The sequence below is a fragment of the Salvelinus sp. IW2-2015 genome, unplaced genomic scaffold (genome assembly GCF_002910315.2).
Source record: "Salvelinus sp. IW2-2015 unplaced genomic scaffold, ASM291031v2 Un_scaffold933, whole genome shotgun sequence".
NCBI lineage: Eukaryota > Metazoa > Chordata > Actinopteri > Salmoniformes > Salmonidae > Salvelinus > Salvelinus sp. IW2-2015.
The window spans coordinates 315,593-334,931 of NW_019942655.1; the positions used below are offsets into that span (position 1 = coordinate 315,593).

General features: G+C 42.4%; 3 protein-coding genes across 4 annotated transcripts; 1 reads left to right on the forward strand and 2 right to left on the reverse strand.

The window, feature by feature from the left end:
* The first annotated feature begins 5,131 nt into the window (after window positions 1–5,131).
* On the forward strand, window positions 5,132–6,457 carry LOC112069221 (bolA-like protein 2). The gene is made up of 3 exons (XM_024136512.2): window positions 5,132–5,329; window positions 5,968–6,065; window positions 6,189–6,457. Exons 1-3 carry the CDS (start codon window positions 5,267–5,269, stop codon window positions 6,286–6,288), a joined length of 261 nt encoding a protein of 86 aa, XP_023992280.1. The 5' UTR covers window positions 5,132–5,266; the 3' UTR covers window positions 6,289–6,457.
* A 5,598-nt stretch (window positions 6,458–12,055) lies between these two features.
* On the reverse strand, window positions 12,056–15,565 carry LOC112069214 (transforming protein p54/c-ets-1). The gene is made up of 8 exons (XM_024136503.2): window positions 15,482–15,565; window positions 15,152–15,271; window positions 14,766–14,969; window positions 14,584–14,658; window positions 14,329–14,481; window positions 13,628–13,852; window positions 12,984–13,102; window positions 12,056–12,841 (listed from the first exon to the last, which is right to left on the reverse strand). The coding sequence occupies exons 1-8, from the start codon at window positions 15,498–15,500 to the stop codon at window positions 12,623–12,625; spliced, it is 1,134 nt and encodes a 377-aa protein (XP_023992271.1). The 5' UTR covers window positions 15,501–15,565; the 3' UTR covers window positions 12,056–12,622.
* Window positions 15,566–15,631: 66 nt separating this feature from the next.
* LOC112069213 (zinc finger and SCAN domain-containing protein 5B) lies at window positions 15,632–18,979 on the reverse strand. 2 transcript variants are annotated; one of them, XM_024136502.2, is made up of 3 exons: window positions 18,163–18,979; window positions 17,681–18,013; window positions 15,632–17,440 (listed from the first exon to the last, which is right to left on the reverse strand). In XM_024136502.2, exons 1-3 carry the CDS (start codon window positions 18,752–18,754, stop codon window positions 16,878–16,880), a joined length of 1,488 nt encoding a protein of 495 aa, XP_023992270.1. In that variant the 5' UTR covers window positions 18,755–18,979; the 3' UTR covers window positions 15,632–16,877. The 2 variants fall into 2 exon arrangements, with proteins under 2 accessions (XP_023992270.1, XP_023992269.1); XM_024136501.2 differs by having other exon boundaries at window positions 17,681–18,016; window positions 18,163–18,978.
* Window positions 18,980–19,339: the final 360 nt, after the last annotated feature.

Genomic DNA, 19,339 nt, shown 5'->3' on the forward strand with positions numbered 1-19,339 from the left:
AGCCCGTCAGAATACACAGTCATGTTTTAATGATCACTGTTGAGATGGACTCATGATCTCTCCAATCTCTGTGATTCCTCATCATTCCTGGGCCTCACAACAAGTCGATCATAGCTGACGACAGCGTATTCACCCCGTGCCCTATCCTCCGTCATAAGCAAGGAGCAGCTCCGCTCTCTTCTTATGCAGTCTGTCAGAAAAGTCCTTGATGTATAGAGCCCACAGTGGAGGTGTCATAATACCCAGAAAACCTAGCTGTTAAACAGGGAAATGGTTCCAATCGTTTTTACACAATTCAATTTTCCCAAAGGGGATTTTAGAAACACTTAAAATAAGGGCTGTGTTTCATGTAGGCTTACCCTGGCTTGACGTTTTGATAACCATGTAAATCTCTCTAGGACAAGGTGGATTTTATCAATATATTTGGCTGTATTTACTCTCATATTCATATGGTTTGATTTACACAAATACATGTCCCACAATACAGCACTTTGGCAGTTTACAATGAAGACAATTTATATTTATAAGTTATATTTTTCAAGAATATATGGGTATATATAATTTATTTAAAAGTCAAAAAATTGATGTAGCAACTGCAGATTGTCCCTTTAACTTCAAATGCTATTTTAGAGGAAGAGGGTAACCCTGGAGACAGGGGCAGATCGTCTAGCCACACACAGGCCAGAAGGTTCCCTTGTCGCAGTGACGTTTTAGAGGAAGAGGGTAACCCTGGAGACAGGGGCAGATCGTCTAGCCACACACAGGCCAGAAGGTACCCTTGTCGCAGTGACGTTTTAGAGGAATAGGGTAACCCTGGAGACAGGGGCAGATCGTCTAGCCACACACAGGCCAGAAGGTACCCTTGTCGCAGTGACGTTTCAGAGGAACCCTCACCATAAATATATGTTTCTGGAGTCTGAACCCTTGGCGTTGGGTGTACACACGCCTAATCAATAGTTCATTAATCAATACAAAGCATTACTTAAATCAAGAATTTGTACATTATGTGGCCTAGGACTAATACCAGTTGTGCACATGGAAGAAATCCTGAGAAAAGTGTAGGTCTATTCGATAAAATCATTAAATGTTATCTTACATAATGGATTATAATATCTATATGGTCCTCTCTCACCTGATAACTCAGATTGCTCTCAATGTTTTCCACATCAGCTCTCTCAGTGTCTTTCTCATCAACGGAATCAGGATAGAGTGGGAGTTCCCACACCTCCTCTCCTCTCCTCTCCTCTCCTCTCCTTGGTTCTAAATTAATTAATTGACTTGATTTAATAAAGTTAAAAATGAACCATTCAAATGTTCTGCATCTATCCTAGAGGGATTCTGACCTTGTGGATATTTCCTCTCAACATATCACTCAGATCACTCTGGGAGTGTTTGTACTCAACTCTGTTTAAGTCAGTGTCGCATAACTGATTGGACAAGAGAAATTAAGAAATTAACCAGGGCCATAGGCTCCCTTCCCTGTCTGTGAGTTGTCTACCCTAATATGCATATCCTTAACCTGGAAATACAAACAACTATTAGTTTTATTAGTATGGTAAATAAATTCATGAGGTTATTGAAAAAGCAAAAATTGCTAAGATTTGTTCTAGTTTAGCCTTGTTGTGTCTTCAACATGGAACGAGTGATTTTCAGCTAACACAGAGTTAACGTTCCCAGCATGTCCACTACCTTCCCGGTGGCCAGCCTCCACTTCACTGGCATGTGGTGTGCAACATGCTCTGGGTGGCCAGCCTCCACTTCACTGGCATGCAGTGTGCAACATGCTCTGGGTGGCCAGCCTCCACTTCACTGACATGTGGTGTGCAACATGTTGCGGGTGGCCAGCCTCCACTTCACTGGCATGTGGTGTGCAACATGTTGCGGGTGGCGCCTCCACTTCACTGGCATGCGGTGTGCAACATGCTCTGGGTGGCCAGCCTCCACTTCACTGGCATGCGGTGTGCAACATGCTCTGGGTGGCGCCGTGTAGCCACATCCCCCACACCGCCCGCTGGCTGAAGCAGAAGTACAATATGGATGGTTGAGCAAGGCCTTCAGCCGCCGCTGTACGTCCCTGTAGACTTTGGCAGCGTCAGGGCCAAGAAACAGAATCTGAAGGAAGTAGAGGAGGAGTACTAGTAACACAAACATACAGAGGTGGTGAAAGTATTAAATTGTCATACTTGAGTAAAAGTAAAGATAACTTAATATAAAATGACTCAAGTGAAAGTAACCCAGTAAAATACTACTTGAGTAGTAAAAATGTACTTAAGTACAGTGGTGGAAAAAGTACTCAAATGCCATACTTGAGTAAAAGTAAATACTACATGTCAAATTCTTTATACTACACATCAAAAAACCAGACGGCACCATTTCCTTTTTTAGTACTTCTTTTGACAGCCAGGGGCAACTCCAACACAATTTAGAAAAGGAAACATTTGTGTTGAGTGAGTCCACCAGATCAGAGGCAGTAGGGATGACCAGGGATGTTCTCTGTTTAGTGAGTCCACCAGATCAGAGGCAGTAGGGATGACCAGGATGTGCTCTGTTTTAGTGAGTCCACCAGATCAGAGGCAGTAGGGATGACCAGGGATGTTCTCTGTTTAGTGAGTCCACCAGATCAGAGGCAGTAGGGATGACCAGGGATGTTCTCTTTAGTGAGTCCCCAGATCAGAGCAGTAGGGATGACCAGGGATGTCTCTGTTTAGTGAGTCCACCAGATCAGAGGCAGTAGGGATGACCAGGGATGTTCTCTGTTTAGTGAGTCCCCAGATCAGAGGCAGTAGGGATGACCAGGGATGTTCTCTGTTTAGTGAGTCCCCAGATCAGAGGCAGTAGGGGATGACCAGGGATGTTCTCTGTTTAGTGAGCTCCACCAGATCAGAGGCAGTAGGGATGACCAGGGATGTTCTCTGTTTAGTGAGTCCACCAGATCAGAGGCAGTAGGGATGACCAGGGATGTTCTCTTGATAAGTGTGTGAATTGGACCAGTTCTCTGTCCTGCTAAGCATTCAAAATATAACTAGTACTTTTGGGTGTCAGGGAAAATGTATGGAGTAAAAAGTACATCATTTTATTTAGGAAGTAGTCAAAAATATAAATAGTGAAGTACAGATACTCCAAAAAAATACTTTAAAAAAATATACTACTTAAGTACTTTACACCACTGCAAACATAGGCTCAGACACATGCATACACACACACGATATCATACGCACTATACACACATACACATGGATTTTGTGTTGTAGATATGTGGTAGTGGAGTATGGGCCTGAGGGCACACAATTAGTGTGTTGTGAATTCTGTAATGAATGTATTGTAATGTTTTTAAAATTGTATAACTGCCTTAATTCTGCCGGACCATAAGAAGAGTAAATACAAATTACATGAATATGCATAGTCATCTCGTGACAACTCGATACAAAGTAATTTTTCTCCGTTGCCGGGATGTCACGTGTCCTACTTATATAAGTACACTCGTAACAATTTAAGCATGATGAAACTTCCATTCGATCAAATAAACCTCACGTAGGAAACATGCCATTAATTTTTTTGTCGACCAAATTCGACACTCTCATTGACCCACATACAAAAACTCCATGCTTGGTGGGCGAAACAACGCCACCTGCTGGAGGGATACAGAGTTTCCGCCAAGTTGGGTCTCTCGCTTTCTCTTCCTCTGTTAATCATAAACCACATTTTCGACATTATTTTTCTGACGTGAAATTGTTTGGTTCAAATCCAATCCTTGTACTGTACATGAAAATAAGGGTCTGGCAATTTGTAGGCTAATTAAAAAATTAAAAAATGAAAATAATGTGCCGTGGGGAGCGTTGTAATTCTACATCTCATATTTGCGGAGAATGATTTTAGAATACAGAGACAAAATCAGAAAAACAATGGCATGGAGGAGGATTGATGGTGTGTAAAGACAGATTTGCACGACAATGTTTGCAAGTCAAAACCACAATTTACTTTGCCCAAAGTACCCATCCATGTGTATGTAGGCCTATGTATTTTACAGGAAGTGAGCTAATCATCAATGTCATGACACCAGTATAATGAAAGAGACATATACTTTAATATGAGAATCATAACGTTAAAATACCATTATCCAATTGGTAACATATTACAATGCGAAATGCATACGTACTGTATCATTTACAATATTGTAATGCATGTTACTGGTGATATATATCCTTTGGTGGGCTAATTTCACAATTGAATTTACTCAACACATTCACAAATGGTGGCTTTGAACAGTTTTGAGGTTTAGGTTGTTTGATGTTCATAGTTAGCTAGCAGCAAATCAAATGGTATTGGGTCACATACACATGGTTAGCGAAATGCAAACATTGTGGTGCACATTTTTCTTCACCCACCATCAACACCAAACATCTCTGCAAACCTCCTCCACGCCTTTGAACTTATGATTTTGTCTCTGTATTCTAGCGATGCAAAATCATATAGAATTGAAAACCAGACAGGGATGATTTGCTTTCGTCCATTTTTTGGGGGGGCTGTGCTTGCCCGGAACTAATGACAGGCGGAACTATGTTTCATGAACTGAAGATTTTCAAGCAAACAACTGCTCCTCACCGATGACCGCGTGCAATTTGCATAAAGTAGAGCGGAGCTGAATTTTTTCTACCGCTCCCCTAGCAGCTCACCTTCCCACAATCCCTTGCGCCCATTGAAAATGAATGGGGGCGGGCCTTCGTCTGAAGAATTCGGAAGTGGTGGAAAACCCTACATGAGAAAAATATGTTGTAAACTAAACGTTTTCTGTGTTTCAAATTAATAGGTGTTTAACCTGGTGCCTAATACACATTTCAAAATGTGCATTTACGAAAAATATCAAAAATCGCCCAATTTTGTATCTAGGTCATGTGGGTCATGTGAGGGGATACATACATGTTTTTAAATATATTTTGTTCAGGCAAAACAATGTAACAGAAGAACCATCCCCACATATCGCATTTGATGTTAACTCTGAGATTGGCCAATTCTAGTGGTCATTGGTGTATCCAGTATAATATAAAGTATAATACAAGCTAGTATAATATAAAGCAAGCTTCTGGTTGGTTAAAAATTCTGATTCAATAGTTGTGATTGGATACGTTTACATTTCCTGAGTATCTAATCCCGCCTCTCAATACATTCACCAGTAGTAGACCCGCTTTCGTTATCTGTAGAATAAAATAACCCACCGTAACGTTTTGGATCATAAAGGGACAACAGTGGGCGCCTTGTTTCCAAAAGTATGGATGTAACAACTGATCACATTCGTGACAAACTAATCAAGGAGATCGGAGCGATACATGTGGTATGTATCGTGTTTCCCCATTCTCCAATGAATGCGCACACGTATGCTACACCCCATAACGTTAGTGGGCTACGTTAGCCACATCTATTTAGGCCAATTTGTATTTAACATTTACACGGCTACTGGGTGTTCAAGCTTTTGCACACTCTCATGCCTCAGGGGTGGGCAACACCAATCATTGAGGGCCTGATTGGTGTCACACTTTTTTATCCATCCCTAGCAGTAGCCTGATTCTACTAATTAATTGCTCATGATCAGTGTAGTGTATTAGCGACACCTAGTGGTGCAACACCAGCGGGGCACTAGGAGTCTAGTCGATACATTTACAATCAAAACATTCAAGTTTTATTGTCACATACACAGGATACAGCAGGTGTAAAACAGTACAGTGAAGTGCTTAACTTGCGAGCTCTTTCCCAACAATGCACAATACAGGTAATAATGTAGAGAGGAAGAAAAAATGGATTTATGAGAGAAGATGAAAAAATAAGACAAGCACTAGAATGCAGTTGAATCGTGTGTTAGTGCAGTACTGGAGCAAAAACATGCACCCCCCCCTCCCCCCCAGTGGTTTTGGCCACTCCTGGGCTGATGTATGACCTCACCAATGACCTGTTCTACCGGCTTTCTCTCGACAGGAAGTTGAAGACACATCCTCTAACCGATGCGCTGCCAGCTTCAAGGTTCTAGTGGTGTCGCCCCAGTTCGAGGGGAAACCACTGCTGGCGAGACACAGGTAGGCTAAAGTGAAGTACACGGTGGGCAGGCAGAGCTGATAAGGGTTATGAGCCAACTTTGAATGGGTAAGAAGTAGACCCGTCGTTGACATACTCTCGTTTCTGATTTTTGGTTTTGTCAGGATGGTGAACACCTGCTTGGCTGATGAGCTGAAAGAGATCCACGCATTTGAACAGAAGACGCTGACTCCGGAACAGTGGGAGAAACAGAAAGCACAGTGATGAACACACACTTTGACTTCCAAATTCTGTTACTTCACCCCACTATTATTTGTAAATAAGAAACATATGCTCACAACAGTTTGACCTACACACCTGACATATTTCATTGAAGTCAATGATACAAATGGAAATGAAATAGTAAACATGATGACAATAAAACAATCCTGGTTAGACTTCCTTATTGGTTGAATGAGTGCACAAAAGAATGAACTTTCAGTTTTGGTTGTGGAGGTACGTGACTACCAACATTACAGTTGTCATTATGAATGGGACAATGCATAGCATGGAGCAGACTGAAAAACTGTCACATGAAATGTCAAGGGTTGTAATCAGAGTAAATGGTAAATAATGTCTAACAAGCAAGGGACTAACACTAAGCCTACTTCTCTGGATACCAGGGTTGACCAAATCATTCTGCCTGGGGTGGCAGGTAGCCTAGTGGTTAGAGAGTTGGACTAGTAACCGCAAGGTTGCAAGATCAAATCCCTGAGCTGATGAGGTTAAAATCTATCATTCTGCCCCTGAACAAGGCAGTTAACCCACTGTTCCTAGGCTGTCATTGAAAATAATAATTTGTTCTTAACGGACTTGCCTAGTGAAATAAATTCAAGATCTTCCTGGAAAAATAAAAGCAAGTGAGCAGGTCAAAAATCTAATTGTTGCAAGACTCAAGGAAATTGCTTTTCAGACTGGAAAGCCCAAATGAAAATGCTTTCCGATAAGTGTGAGATCAAGCGTAACTGAATAAAATGGACTGGCACAGCTTTGAATATTAATAATATGACTCTGGCTCTTTGTGTGTAGTGAGTGAGCAGCAATTGATTTTTCACACCGAATTAACAACCTATAGTTCTGCTCTGATCTGGAACATTAGTCAGACTCGCCAAAAGGGAATATAATAAATATTACCAGGTCGTTCGCCCCCCCCCTGTTCCTAGCCTGTTCCCTAGTGCTACTGTCTCATCAAACACACAGCAGAAGGGTGCAAGTATCGTTTTTTTAATGCATCTTGTGTGTCCACCCTGCGATCATTAATTCTGCTACATTCTTAGAAACAAAGGCGCTATCTAGAACACCAATCAGGCTCCCTGAGGACTGGAATTGCCCGGGCCTGTGACCTATTGGGACAGCCGAAGAACCTCTTTGGAACCCTTTTTTCCTAAGAGTGTACGTCTGTTTGAGGAAGGGTGAGGAATTAACCAATGGGTAAACATCTGGAGTATATACTCTATCTGGGGTCTGGTAAGGAGCAAGGATGTCTAACAGGCTGAGGTTTGTAGCATAACACAGTTGAGGTTTGCCCTGACTGTGTGAGATTAGTCACGCCCTGGGTATCTTGGTTCAATCATAGTAATTATAGGCACCTTGGCTACGTTTACACATGCAGACAAATTATGATATTTTGCCTAATTATTGCTATTTTGACCAATCAGATCAGATCTTTTGCCAATAAGTGGAAAACAGATCAGAATTGGGCTCCGTGTGTAAATACAGCCCCTGTGTTTCCCAAATGTGCAATGTGACATTTTTTTATTTACTCGTGATTAAATTAACAGCTTTATTCTGCCGTCCTGCTTTGCATTTGTGACTCACCCGCACAGTCATTGACTGAGAGCAGAGTGGGAGAAAGCAAAAGCGGTCGGAGACAAAGACATGAGCCTGTCTCTCTGAGGATGTGAGGATTACTTCCGCCACTTTTCTCCTCACGCCCAGGCTCCCATGCGGTCAACGGAAGGAACAGCATGGGAGAAGGAGAGATGGAGGAGACAGGGGGGGGAAACGGTGCTCACGTTGTATCCATTTCACTGACTACCACTCTCTTCTTCTGAGGGGGTTGAGATGTTTTGAGCCCTACACTTAGTGGCTCAAAATGGAATATGATGTTCATGATCAGGGTTGGGTAGGTTACTTCCTAAATGTAATCCGTTACAGTTACCTGTCCGAAATTGTAATCAGTAATGTAACTTTTGGAATACCTAAACTCAATAACGTAATCTGATTACATTCAGTTACTTTTAGATTACTTTCCCCTTAAGAGGCATTAGAAGAAGACAAAAATGTATGTTACCAATTGAACGACATCTATTGAAGGATAAATCAAGGTTAAAGTTTACATAGCTGGCCATATATGGATGATAAATGTTACTTTATGGGTTGGTTATGTAGGCTTCCTCTAACCCATTGCTTTCTACTGCATATAAGAATATGATTAAATTATATCTTTACATTAATATACAGTATATCATTTATAAGTCCAAAAATGTATGTATCAACTACAGAATTACCCTTTAAGTCTATCAAATGTGTGCAAGTTTGAGCATGTGTCCATTAGGACTATGGATTTTCTTTTTATATCAGCATGAATTAGATTGAGCAATAAAAGCCCCACTTTTATTCTATAGGCTGGGATCCGCACTATGCAGCTGTTGCAAGAGTGCATTTTTCACTGGCTGTCCACTGGTTTCAAAAACAATGATTTGATAGGCAGCTTAAACTTCTTGAATTCAACCATTATTGGGTTGAAATACACATTTAGATTTGTGAACAGCCATCCACAACAACCACAATCCGTAAGGCGCAAATAGCTAAATGAGAGAGCAGCAGTGTGGTTCACATCAATGCGCTATGTAGATATCAATAATAAGTGATATCCGTATCGCCGTAGACTACACCACTGCTCTCATCTTTACCTCCAAGCGTTTATTTTAGTTGAATGATCTTTGGATGTCGACAGCAGTCGCACCATTGGAAGACATAGCTTGGACTGTAGCCTACAAAAGCCGATTCCTGCTCTTTTCCCTCAATCCATCAAACACATTTGGTGTGTCATCATAGTGGTCTCTGACTTGTGGTCAGACTCACTCAGGTGGATTAAATGTAAACTTGCGCCTTTTTTCAATGCTGATTTGAATGTCATTGTGAAAACAGAGAAGGGTCAAAGATTTAAAAAAATCTCGCAAACATCCTTTCTGAATTTAAAAGTAATCATCGGAAGTAATCATCTAGTTTCTCAAAAGTATCTGTAGTCTGATTACAATAATTTAGCTGGTAATTTAATTTAATTTCAAATTATAAAAACACGTATTTGGCGTTAAAATCGGTAGCATGGATAGACTACATTTACAGATGATTGAAAAGCTCTCTGGTGCTAAGAGGAACACCGTAAAGTCATGATTTTAACATTTTGAAATGTTTTATGATGGATATTTTTTTAATATAGTTAACCGTTAATCTTTTACAAAAGCCAACCCTGCTCATGATACTCATTGTGGAAGGTGGACAAGATGACTTGAAAAGCCTCGTTTCCCATTTGGTTATACGGTATGTAACACAAGTGGTCAGCTGCACTGGGCTTGGTTTGTTTTGAGGAAGTCTGGCTTTAGGGGCGCATCATAACAATAAGAACTAAATTTAAGTAACTTTGTTTGCTTTGACGTGTTGGATTTACACCAATAGGAGAAGAGTCCACTCACACTGTCACCCAGGTCTAATATCTGCAATTCAGTTCCTGACAGAAAATGAAGTAGGCTAAAATAAACAGATACTATTTGGCTAAAAGAACTGGAAATAAGTACTCCAGCTGTTAGTGGGCTCAGGCAGCCAATTAATAAGGAGGTGGAGCATTAGAGATGAAAATAGAACAGAGCTAGAGGGCCAGTGTTATTAGCACTGCTTGAGTCATTTCTCCACAGGGTCCAGCTATTACACACACACACACACACACACACACACACACCTGCTACCCTTGACTTGGTGAGCAAGAGTGCACCTCTCATTTAGGTTCCATTAGTGCAACTTGTGTCTGTGTCAACCCCCCCCCAATCATTTCTCAAAACACAGCATAGATAATTTTATAAACAGAGAGATCATATGATTTTTAACCACTTTTTATTTGCTAAAACCTGTAAAACTGACAAACGGTTGACCAATAAGATTCATGTTGCTAAAGATGGTTGATAAAAGACTGAGATATACAGCACCTATATGCCTTAAGAAAGGTTTCACTCCCCTTGACTTCCTACACATTTTATTGTTACAGCCTGAACTTAAAATGGATTCAATTAGGATTTTTTTTGTAACTGGTCTACACACAATAACACGTAATGTCAAAGTGTAACGATGTTTTTTAATTAATTTTTACAAATTAATAAAAAAATTAAAAGCTGAAATGTCAACCCCTTTGTTATGACAAGCATTAATTAGTTCAGGAGTAAAAATCTACGTAAGTCACATAATAAATTGCATTAACTTACTCTGTGTGCAATAATAATGTTTTACATGATTTTTGAATGCCTACCTAATCTCTGTACCCAACACATACAATTATCTGTAAGGTCCCTCAGTCGAGCAGTGAATTTCAAACACAGATTCAACCCCAAAGACTCGCAAAGGGCACCTATTGGTAGATGGGTACAAGTAAAAAAGCAGTCATTGAATATCCCTTTGAGCATAGTGAAGCTATTAATTACACTTTTGATGGTGTACCAATACACCCAGTCACTACAAAGATACAGGCGTCCTTCCTAACTCAGTTGCTGGAGAGGAAGGAAACCACTTTAATGGCTGTGACAGGAGAAAAGTGAGGATGGATCAACAACATTGTAGTTACTCCACAATATTAACCTAAATGACAGAGTGAAAAAAAAGGAAGCCTGTACAGAATACAAATATTCCAAAACATGCATCCTGTTTGCAACAAGGCACTTAAGTAAAATTGCAAAAAAATGTGTCAAATAAGTGAACTTTATGTCCTGAATACAAAGCGTTATGTTTGGAGCAAATACAACAACACATCACTGAGTACCACTCTTCATATTTTCAAGCATGATGGTGGCTGCATCATGTTATCGGTATGCTTGTCATCAGCAAGGTTTTTTTTAGGATAAAAATAAATGGAATAGAGTTAAGCACAGGCAAAATCCTAGAGGGAAACCTGGTTCAGTCTGCTTTCCAACAGACACTGGGAGACCAATTCAATTCTTTCAGCAGGACAATAACCTAAAACACAAGGCCAAATATACACTGGAGATGCTTACCAAGATGACATTGAATGTTCCTGAGTGGCCTAGTTACAGTTTTGACTTAAATTGTCTTGAAAATCTATGGCAAGACTTGAAATCGGCTGTCTAGCAATGATCAACAACCAACTTGACAGAGCTTGAAGAATTTTTAAAAGAATAATGTGCAAATGTTGTCATCCAGATGCGCAAAGCTCTTAGAGACTTACCCAGAAAGACTCACAGCTCTGCGACTTACCCAGAAAGACTCACAGCTCTGCGACTTACCCAGAAAGACTCACAGCTCTGCGACTTACCCAGAAAGACTCACAGCTCTGGACTTACCCAGAAAGACTCACAGCTCTAGAGACTTACAGCTCTCAGAGACTCACAGCTCTCAGAGACTTACCCAGAAAGACTCACAGCTCTCAGAGACTTACCCAGAAAGGACTCACAGCTCTGAGACTTACCCAGAAAGACCACAGCTCTCAGAGACTTACCCAGAAAGACTCACAGCTCTCAAGACTTTACCCCAGAAAGACTCACAGCTCTCAGAGACTAACCCAGAAAGACTCACAGCTCTCAGAGACTAACCCAGAAAGACTCACAGCTCTCAGAGACTAACCCAGAAAGACTCACAGCTCTTAGAGACTTACCCAGAAAGACTCACAGCTCTCAGAGACTTACCCAGAAAGACTCACAGCTCATAGAGACTTACAGCTGTAATTTCTGCCAAAGGTGATTCTAACTTAAGGGGTTGAATAGTTAAGTAGTCAAGATATGGGTTTTATTTTTCATATTTTTTTTGTACAAATGTTAGAACATTTCTTCTACTTTGACATTACAGAGTAATTTAGTGTAGATTATTGACCAAAATGTTTTTAACCCACCTTGTAAACCAACAAAATGTGGGAAAAGTCAAGGGGACGAATACTTCCTGAAGGCACTGTATAAACAACAATTTAAACAAAAATGTTTCTCTTCTCATATCTTCAATAATTATATTGAATATATACATACCACATAAACATACAAGCCCCACAGCTTACCCCCAATCATGATTCAGTTGACCATGATCAAAGAAATGATTGCCATATGGCCAAATGATAAGGTTGAGTTTTTGTAAACACAGTCTCTGTCTCTTGACCCATCGCCGTCTGCACCATAGGATGAATCTCAAAAGTCTTTCCTTGATTCTTCAACCTCCTCAAAACTCACCGAAGGAGAAGATCTGAGGCTCCTCCCATTCCTCTCTACGGTTCCTCCCCTCGGACCTTCTCCTCCAATGCGTTTTTAGAAGTGGTCGAGGAATAAAGGAAACGCCCAATTCCTCGCTTTCACTCATGTCCGTCTTTGGCCGTGATATCCAACATGGCGTGCAGTTCCCAGGGTTCGTATCCCAGCAGGCCTTGCAGGTCACAGACGAAGCGGTAGACGTAGCGCTTGCCAGCGTTCTTGTGGATGATGTTCTTGTCGTAGTAGTAGCGCAGGCCTCGACTCAGCTTCTCGTAGTTCATCTTAGGCTTGTTCTTCCTCCGGCCCCATAGCTGGGCCACCTGGGATAAAAAAACATTAAACTAGTATTATCATCAACATATTATACAGTATATAGGCCTCTCTAAAGTTGGCTAATTGACCTTACTTCAGAATAAGAACACTGTAACAACATGTTTTCATATAATAGGCTACAACTCTTGCCTCATCAGGATCTGTCAGTTTAAACTCCCATCCATCCCCTGTCCAAATGATGAATGATTGACAGCTGCGGTCAATGAGGAGCTCCAATAGAAACTGCCACAGCTGAATGGGACCGCTGCCTGTTGAGACATATAGGGAGGGATTAAACTGTTAGGCAAGTCAGTTAAGAACAAATTCTTATTTACAATGACAGCCTACACCGACCAAACCCGGACGACGCTGGGCCAATTGTGCGCCGCCCTTTGGGACTCCCAATCACGGCTGGTTGTGATACAGCCTGAAATCGAACCAGGGTCAGTAGTGACGCCTCTAGCACCGAGATGCAGTGCCTTAGACCGCTGCACCACTCAGGAAACCCCAAGACTAAGGAGATCAAGATCCAGGCTAAGGAGATCAAGATCCAGACTAAGGAGATCAAGATCCAGGCTAAGGAGATCAAGATCCAGGCTAAGGAGATCAAGATCCAGGCTAAGGAGATCAAGATCCAGGCTAAGGAGATCAAGATTCAGGTTAAGGAGATCAAGATTCAGACTAAGGAGATCAAGATCCAGGCTAAGGAGTTGGCTAAAGCAGATAAACCTAGATTGTAGATCAACAGGTAATCAAAGAGAGTGGTCACTTTCTTCATAAAGAACATCACTCACCAGTATAAGCAGACAGAATTCCTGCCGGAACCACAGCTCTACCCAGATCAGTCTTGTCCCTTATAAACTCTTTGAAGCTCCTGTGTAGGGGTGGCAAATTGAAGGGGTCCTCAGAGATGGACTCTTCCACACCCTTGTCTAAATCCTGCATTGGCCTAGTCAAGGACAGGGAAGCGGTGATGTCCGTGTCCTCATAATGCAGGGTCCCAAACTCAGAATCACAATCTGAAGTTAAGAGATTGAGAAAATTGGTTGGTGATAGGAAACTATTCCATGAATCTCTCTAACAGAAGGAGAGACATCTCCAAAGCCCTGCTCTAAAGCAATAATACATTTCCAAAGGCTTATCAATTAGAAATACATTCTGAATGTTAACCTTTTACCCTTCAATCAAATATTAATCCAACACAAAGGAGAAGTGTTTCTTCACATAATTAAATAGAACATAAAAAACACAAAGCATATCTATATGGTTTCCTATCAAGGTCTCATTGGTTTCCTACCAAGGTCTCTATGCTTTCCTACCGAGGTCTCTATGGTTTCCTACCGAGGTCTCCATGGTTTCCTACCGAGGTCTCCATGGTTTCCTACCGAGGTCTCCATGGTTTCCTACCGAGGTCTCCATGGTTTCCTACCGAGGTCTCCATGGTTTCCTACCAAGGTCTCCATGGTTTCCTATCAAGGTCTCATTGGTTTCCTACCGTTTCTGTACGGTCCTTCCTGTTTGACCCGGTGGTAGTCCTGATATCTCACAGTGTCAAGGGTCAGAAGCTGTGGGGGTTCTGTTGGGAGATGGGAGAACTGACCATGGTGATTCTGCTTGTCCATGAGCTGCACATGGTCCACGTAACTGTCTGAGGAAGACAAGAGCATAGCTGATATAGATTATATGTGACTGACATAAGAGACATACAGACAATATACCGCTGACAGGTAAAGGGAAGTGTTTTTAATACCTCGGGTCGTTTGCGACTGGCAGAGAGAATTCAACGTGCAAAGGACTGGAGAGGAACCATGATCATATTCACAATCTGAAACACATATAGATATACACACATGTAATAGGAATCTCTACTAACTGTTGTTTCATGAAAAAAAGACATACGTTGGTATGATACAGCATCTTACCACCCTTTACCTCTGCGCATAGTTTCCAGATGTTCCCAGAGGATCTCTCCCGCTGTGTAGTCAGAGCTCAGGTCCAGGAAGGCCTCTCTGTCCAGGGTACAGAGCTCACTCCCAGGCAGCCCTCTCCAATCCGAGCCCAGGCTTTGGAGGCCGAACTCAGCCTGGCACCAATCTAACCAGTGGTTCACCTCCCAATCTGACCATAGTTTAGGGTCTGGACACAAAAGAGGAAATAGAAGATTAGTCAAAACACAATTTGTATCTCTCTTTACATCTTGATTTCCATAGACACTGTGCAGGTTAGGCTGAAACAGAGAGCAATTACAGGTAGGCTATACAACAAAACTACAATTTATATAATACCAGATGTCATTGTACGTATACCCCACATGGTACCTTGTGGGAAGTGCATACGGCTGCTCTCCTGGGCGAAGCCAGCGAAGGTGGCCTTTATCGCCTGGCTCAGGACCTCCTTACTGGTGGGGGTGAGAGGAGGTACATCCAGGGGGTCTACCTCTACACCGGAGCCAGATCAGTCATCCCAGAGACATAACGAATCAAGAGGAAAAACAGACAGAGCTGAGAGCTCAATAGCAGAGGTGAGCGCACACAAATTAACAGACTACTAAAGATGACATCATAAATGACAGTATGAAGTTGTAGATAAAAGTAGTGAAAATAATAAAACACAGGATTACGGGTGAATGACAAAATGGAGGTAAATACCGTAAGCGCTCCAGTCCATCCTTAGGTCTTTGGAACGAGGGATCAGGTGGACGAAAGTGATCCAGAGGAGGGAGGAGAGGACTTTTAATAAGACCAAATGGGACGAGGAAGGAGGAGAAGGGTTTTAATAAGACCAATGGGACGAGGAGGGAGGAGAAGGGTTTTAATAAGACCAATGGGACGAAGAGGGAGGGGACAGGCGGTGACGGATATGTGTCAATCAGGCAGTGATGGAGGGGCGGGTATTGGGGACACTACCAAATAGGAGAAGAGAACTCCCAATTAGGCAACATGGAAAAGATACTGCAAAAAGACATACAGGGAGGTTATCTAGAGAGACGATGCCACAAAAAGAGCCATCACAACTGAGATGGGTAGTTGTGATAGAGATAAGGAACTACTCTTTGTGTTTTTAAGTTGATAGCGTTTAACTAAGGCAATACACCAGTATATCATCAGGAACCACTGAGATCATGGCAATTCAATTGGAAATATTTACACCAGCAGCAGCGAATCAGGTCTTTCTATTTCAGCAGGTCATGTGGTGAAGTGACCACCCAATGAGGGGCTGTAAGTGCATTTCTGTCCAGGGGGTTTCTTCAACCCCATTCATATAACAGAAACACTGGGATTATATCAGGTAGTGTATGGTAAGTAAGTTAACATCGTTGTGTGTGTGTGTGTTCCCCAGCCCAGCAAGGAGAGCCATACACTCATTACCGGACCACTGTGGCTGCCTTACTGCGATGAGGTTCTTCCATGAAGTGGGGTTAGGGAGCCATGACAGTGAGCAATTTAGTCACAAAATGAGTCACACATTGTATAAGACATTTGTAGAAAACAACAAGAGGGGGGAAAAAATGACAGACCCGGTTGGTGTTAAAGCAGCAATCAGCAGTTAAAACAATAACAAAGCGATCTCCCCGCCACTGTTTCGTTAAGAGCTGAGGGATGGAGCTGGAGAAATGTAACCACTCTCAAATTCATAGAGCTATGGATGCAAGGACTGATGGTCCATTATATCAAAACTAAAAGGTTTAACCATGTTTCAATGGTATTCACTGTTTGTTTACATGAACTTTGTTTACAAACATCGGAGTAAAACAAGATTATATTTTGAGGTGTACGAAAATGTAACTATGTTCAAAAAGTTATATTCTTCAAGAATCAATGGGTACATATTCTTAATTGATAAAACAAGAAACATTTGTGGTGACGGCAGATTTCCCCTTTAAGGCCTGGCCAAGTTTAATATGTTTTAATCTTGAAATCTGGGAGGGTTTGGTAAAGACCGTCAGCCTGTGCCAAGGGTTCTGGACCATTATGGCAAAGGAGGTAGTGACTGAGCTTGCCCTGCTGTATCCACAAAGCTGTTCCCCCCCTTAAAATCGCTACACTAGCACTGTCCCTGTCTACTATGGGAGCGCTGGTGGAACCGGAGTCCACCACAGTTCCGGAATGTCTTTCCACACTGACCGCAGACGTACGGCTTCTCCCCAGTGTGTATGCGGAAATGCCTGGTGAGCGCGCCCGAGTGGCGAAAGCGCATGGAGCACACTGAGCAGGTATAGGGTCTCTCTCCAGTGTGGATTCTCAGGTGAGTCTTCAGGTTCTCCAGACGGTTGAAATCCCGGTCACACTCGCTGCAGTGGTAAGGGCTCTGGCCCGGGGGGAAGACCTGACGCTTGGGGTGGGTCTGGGTGTGGTGTCTACGGAGCTCACTGGGCTGGTGGAAGCCCTGGCCACAGAGTTTGCAGATGTGACTGGGGTGGGGGATGGTGGGATTAGGGTTGGTCCTGATCTGGACTCCATAGATCTGAGGTGGGGCAGCAGGGATGATGGGAGCTGCCTCCCCTGGTTGGAAGAGGTTGTTGGGGAACTGGGTGGAGAAGGCTGGAAGGGCACTGGCTGTTGGGGCAGTCAGTTGTGGAACCTCTGTGTTGCCCATATGAGGGTGAGCTGTGGAGAGAGAGAATACATAAAACAATTATTTCATGTTTTATTACACAGGTTCCATATGCATACATTCTGCATGCAGGCAAAGGTGTTACTCATTCTAATAAAATCATTTTGAGAGATACTGACACATAATGGTTAGTATTACTCAGTAAGTGGTCAATCTTATGAAGTCTAGTGGCATCTTGTGGGTGGTATAGTTAGTGGCTATTTGGAAGCTCTCTGCTATTATCTGGTACTTACACAGACTATGGCTGGTTCCAGGAAGCAGAGAGTCAGAGAACTGTAAGTCCAAAGGGTCTGGTTTCCACTCCTCTAACATCTTGGACTGAACCAGAGACAGACTATCAGGACCAAAGTCTTCTTTTACCACCGAGTCAAAACTGGAACCAGAGCTGGAACCAGAGCCAGAACCGTTCTCCTCCTTCACTCTGACCTGTTCCATCTCAAGGCTCTGGGCCACTATGTGAAGTGGTGATGGGTCATTATCTCCAAATGTTGTTTCTAGGCCACTATGACTGATGCTTTCTACACTTGCCTTGTGGTCCATACACAAACTGGAGGTCTCTTCCCTGACTTCTGAAAAGAAAAAGACATTCAGAACAATTGTTTTTATCTTGTCAGGCTTACTGTATTTCTTGTTCTTATCTAGCTAGTCAAGTGAACAGTGTATTTCTCTAATATTGTATGTATGACATATCATTTGGCTTGATAAATAGGCCTACCTTTAAGCAGGTCATGATGAGGGATAGACTGGCCTCTTGAAGCTGGATGTAAGTCTTGGGAACACACCCGACCATCCTCGCTGATTTCACTGAAAGATCCATGGTCTTTCTGTCGTTCACTACTGATCTCCGCCTCCACAATTTCATATCCATATTCGTCCAATGAATATGAGGACTTTATATTTAATTCGTTGTCCTTTGACTGCTTTTGAGTCTTTGCTAAGTTGTTGTTGTGGAGAGGACTCGTCGACAACTGTCTCTGCGGACTTACACCTCTCGTTGTTTCCACACATTGACGCGCAACATTCAACTCTTGCTCGGTTGTTTGCAAGCGTTGTTTAAGAGACTTGTTTTCCCGTAGGGTTTCGTGCATCTGATCGCGGACATCCCCGAGCGCTTGACCTACCAGTTTAGTGACTTCTAATACGGCAATTTCCACAGCCACTTCGAACGCACCGTGGATCGTCGCCGCCAGTTCGTCCTGGAAAGAGAGCGATACCTCACCCTCTCCAGCGGTTTTCGAGGGGCGAGCTTGGGCTGACATTGAAGTCTCCCTTTTGATCCCTGTGTTAGTTTTTGACTGAGGCTTCATGTTGCTACAATAACCTTACTGCTAGTCTGATTACAATATTACTGGCTACAATATAGCAGGAAGGGAGTAACTCCGTCTGAATCTTCCTCGTTTACCCAGCATCTGGATATATCAGCTGGACATGATATATTATAGAAAACCTTCTAAATGTCTATTGGCGAATGTTTTACATTTGCGCTATGAAATTTGTATCGCGCTCTTCTTCCCCAACGTCTTACAAACAATGACTGTAAGGCAAAGAGGATCAATTATATTGACAAGATGGTTGACTGACCGCTCTAACGATGGAAATACATGTCCGCAAAGGCTAAAAGCAGGCGGGAGGATGCGCGATCAGGTGGGAACATTCTAGCCAATGAGAGGGCAGATACGCCTGTGAACGACAACTCCCATATAAAAATGTTTTGCACAAAGTTGCCGGAATGTTACTTAGGCTATATCAGTACACTCGTAGCAACCTAATCATTATGAAACTTATATTTGATTAAATTATAAGCTTCTCATATCAAAATAGTATTGACCAAATTCGCCACTCTCTCATTGCCGCCCATATAAAAACTCCGCCCTCTGCTTAACGCTATTCGC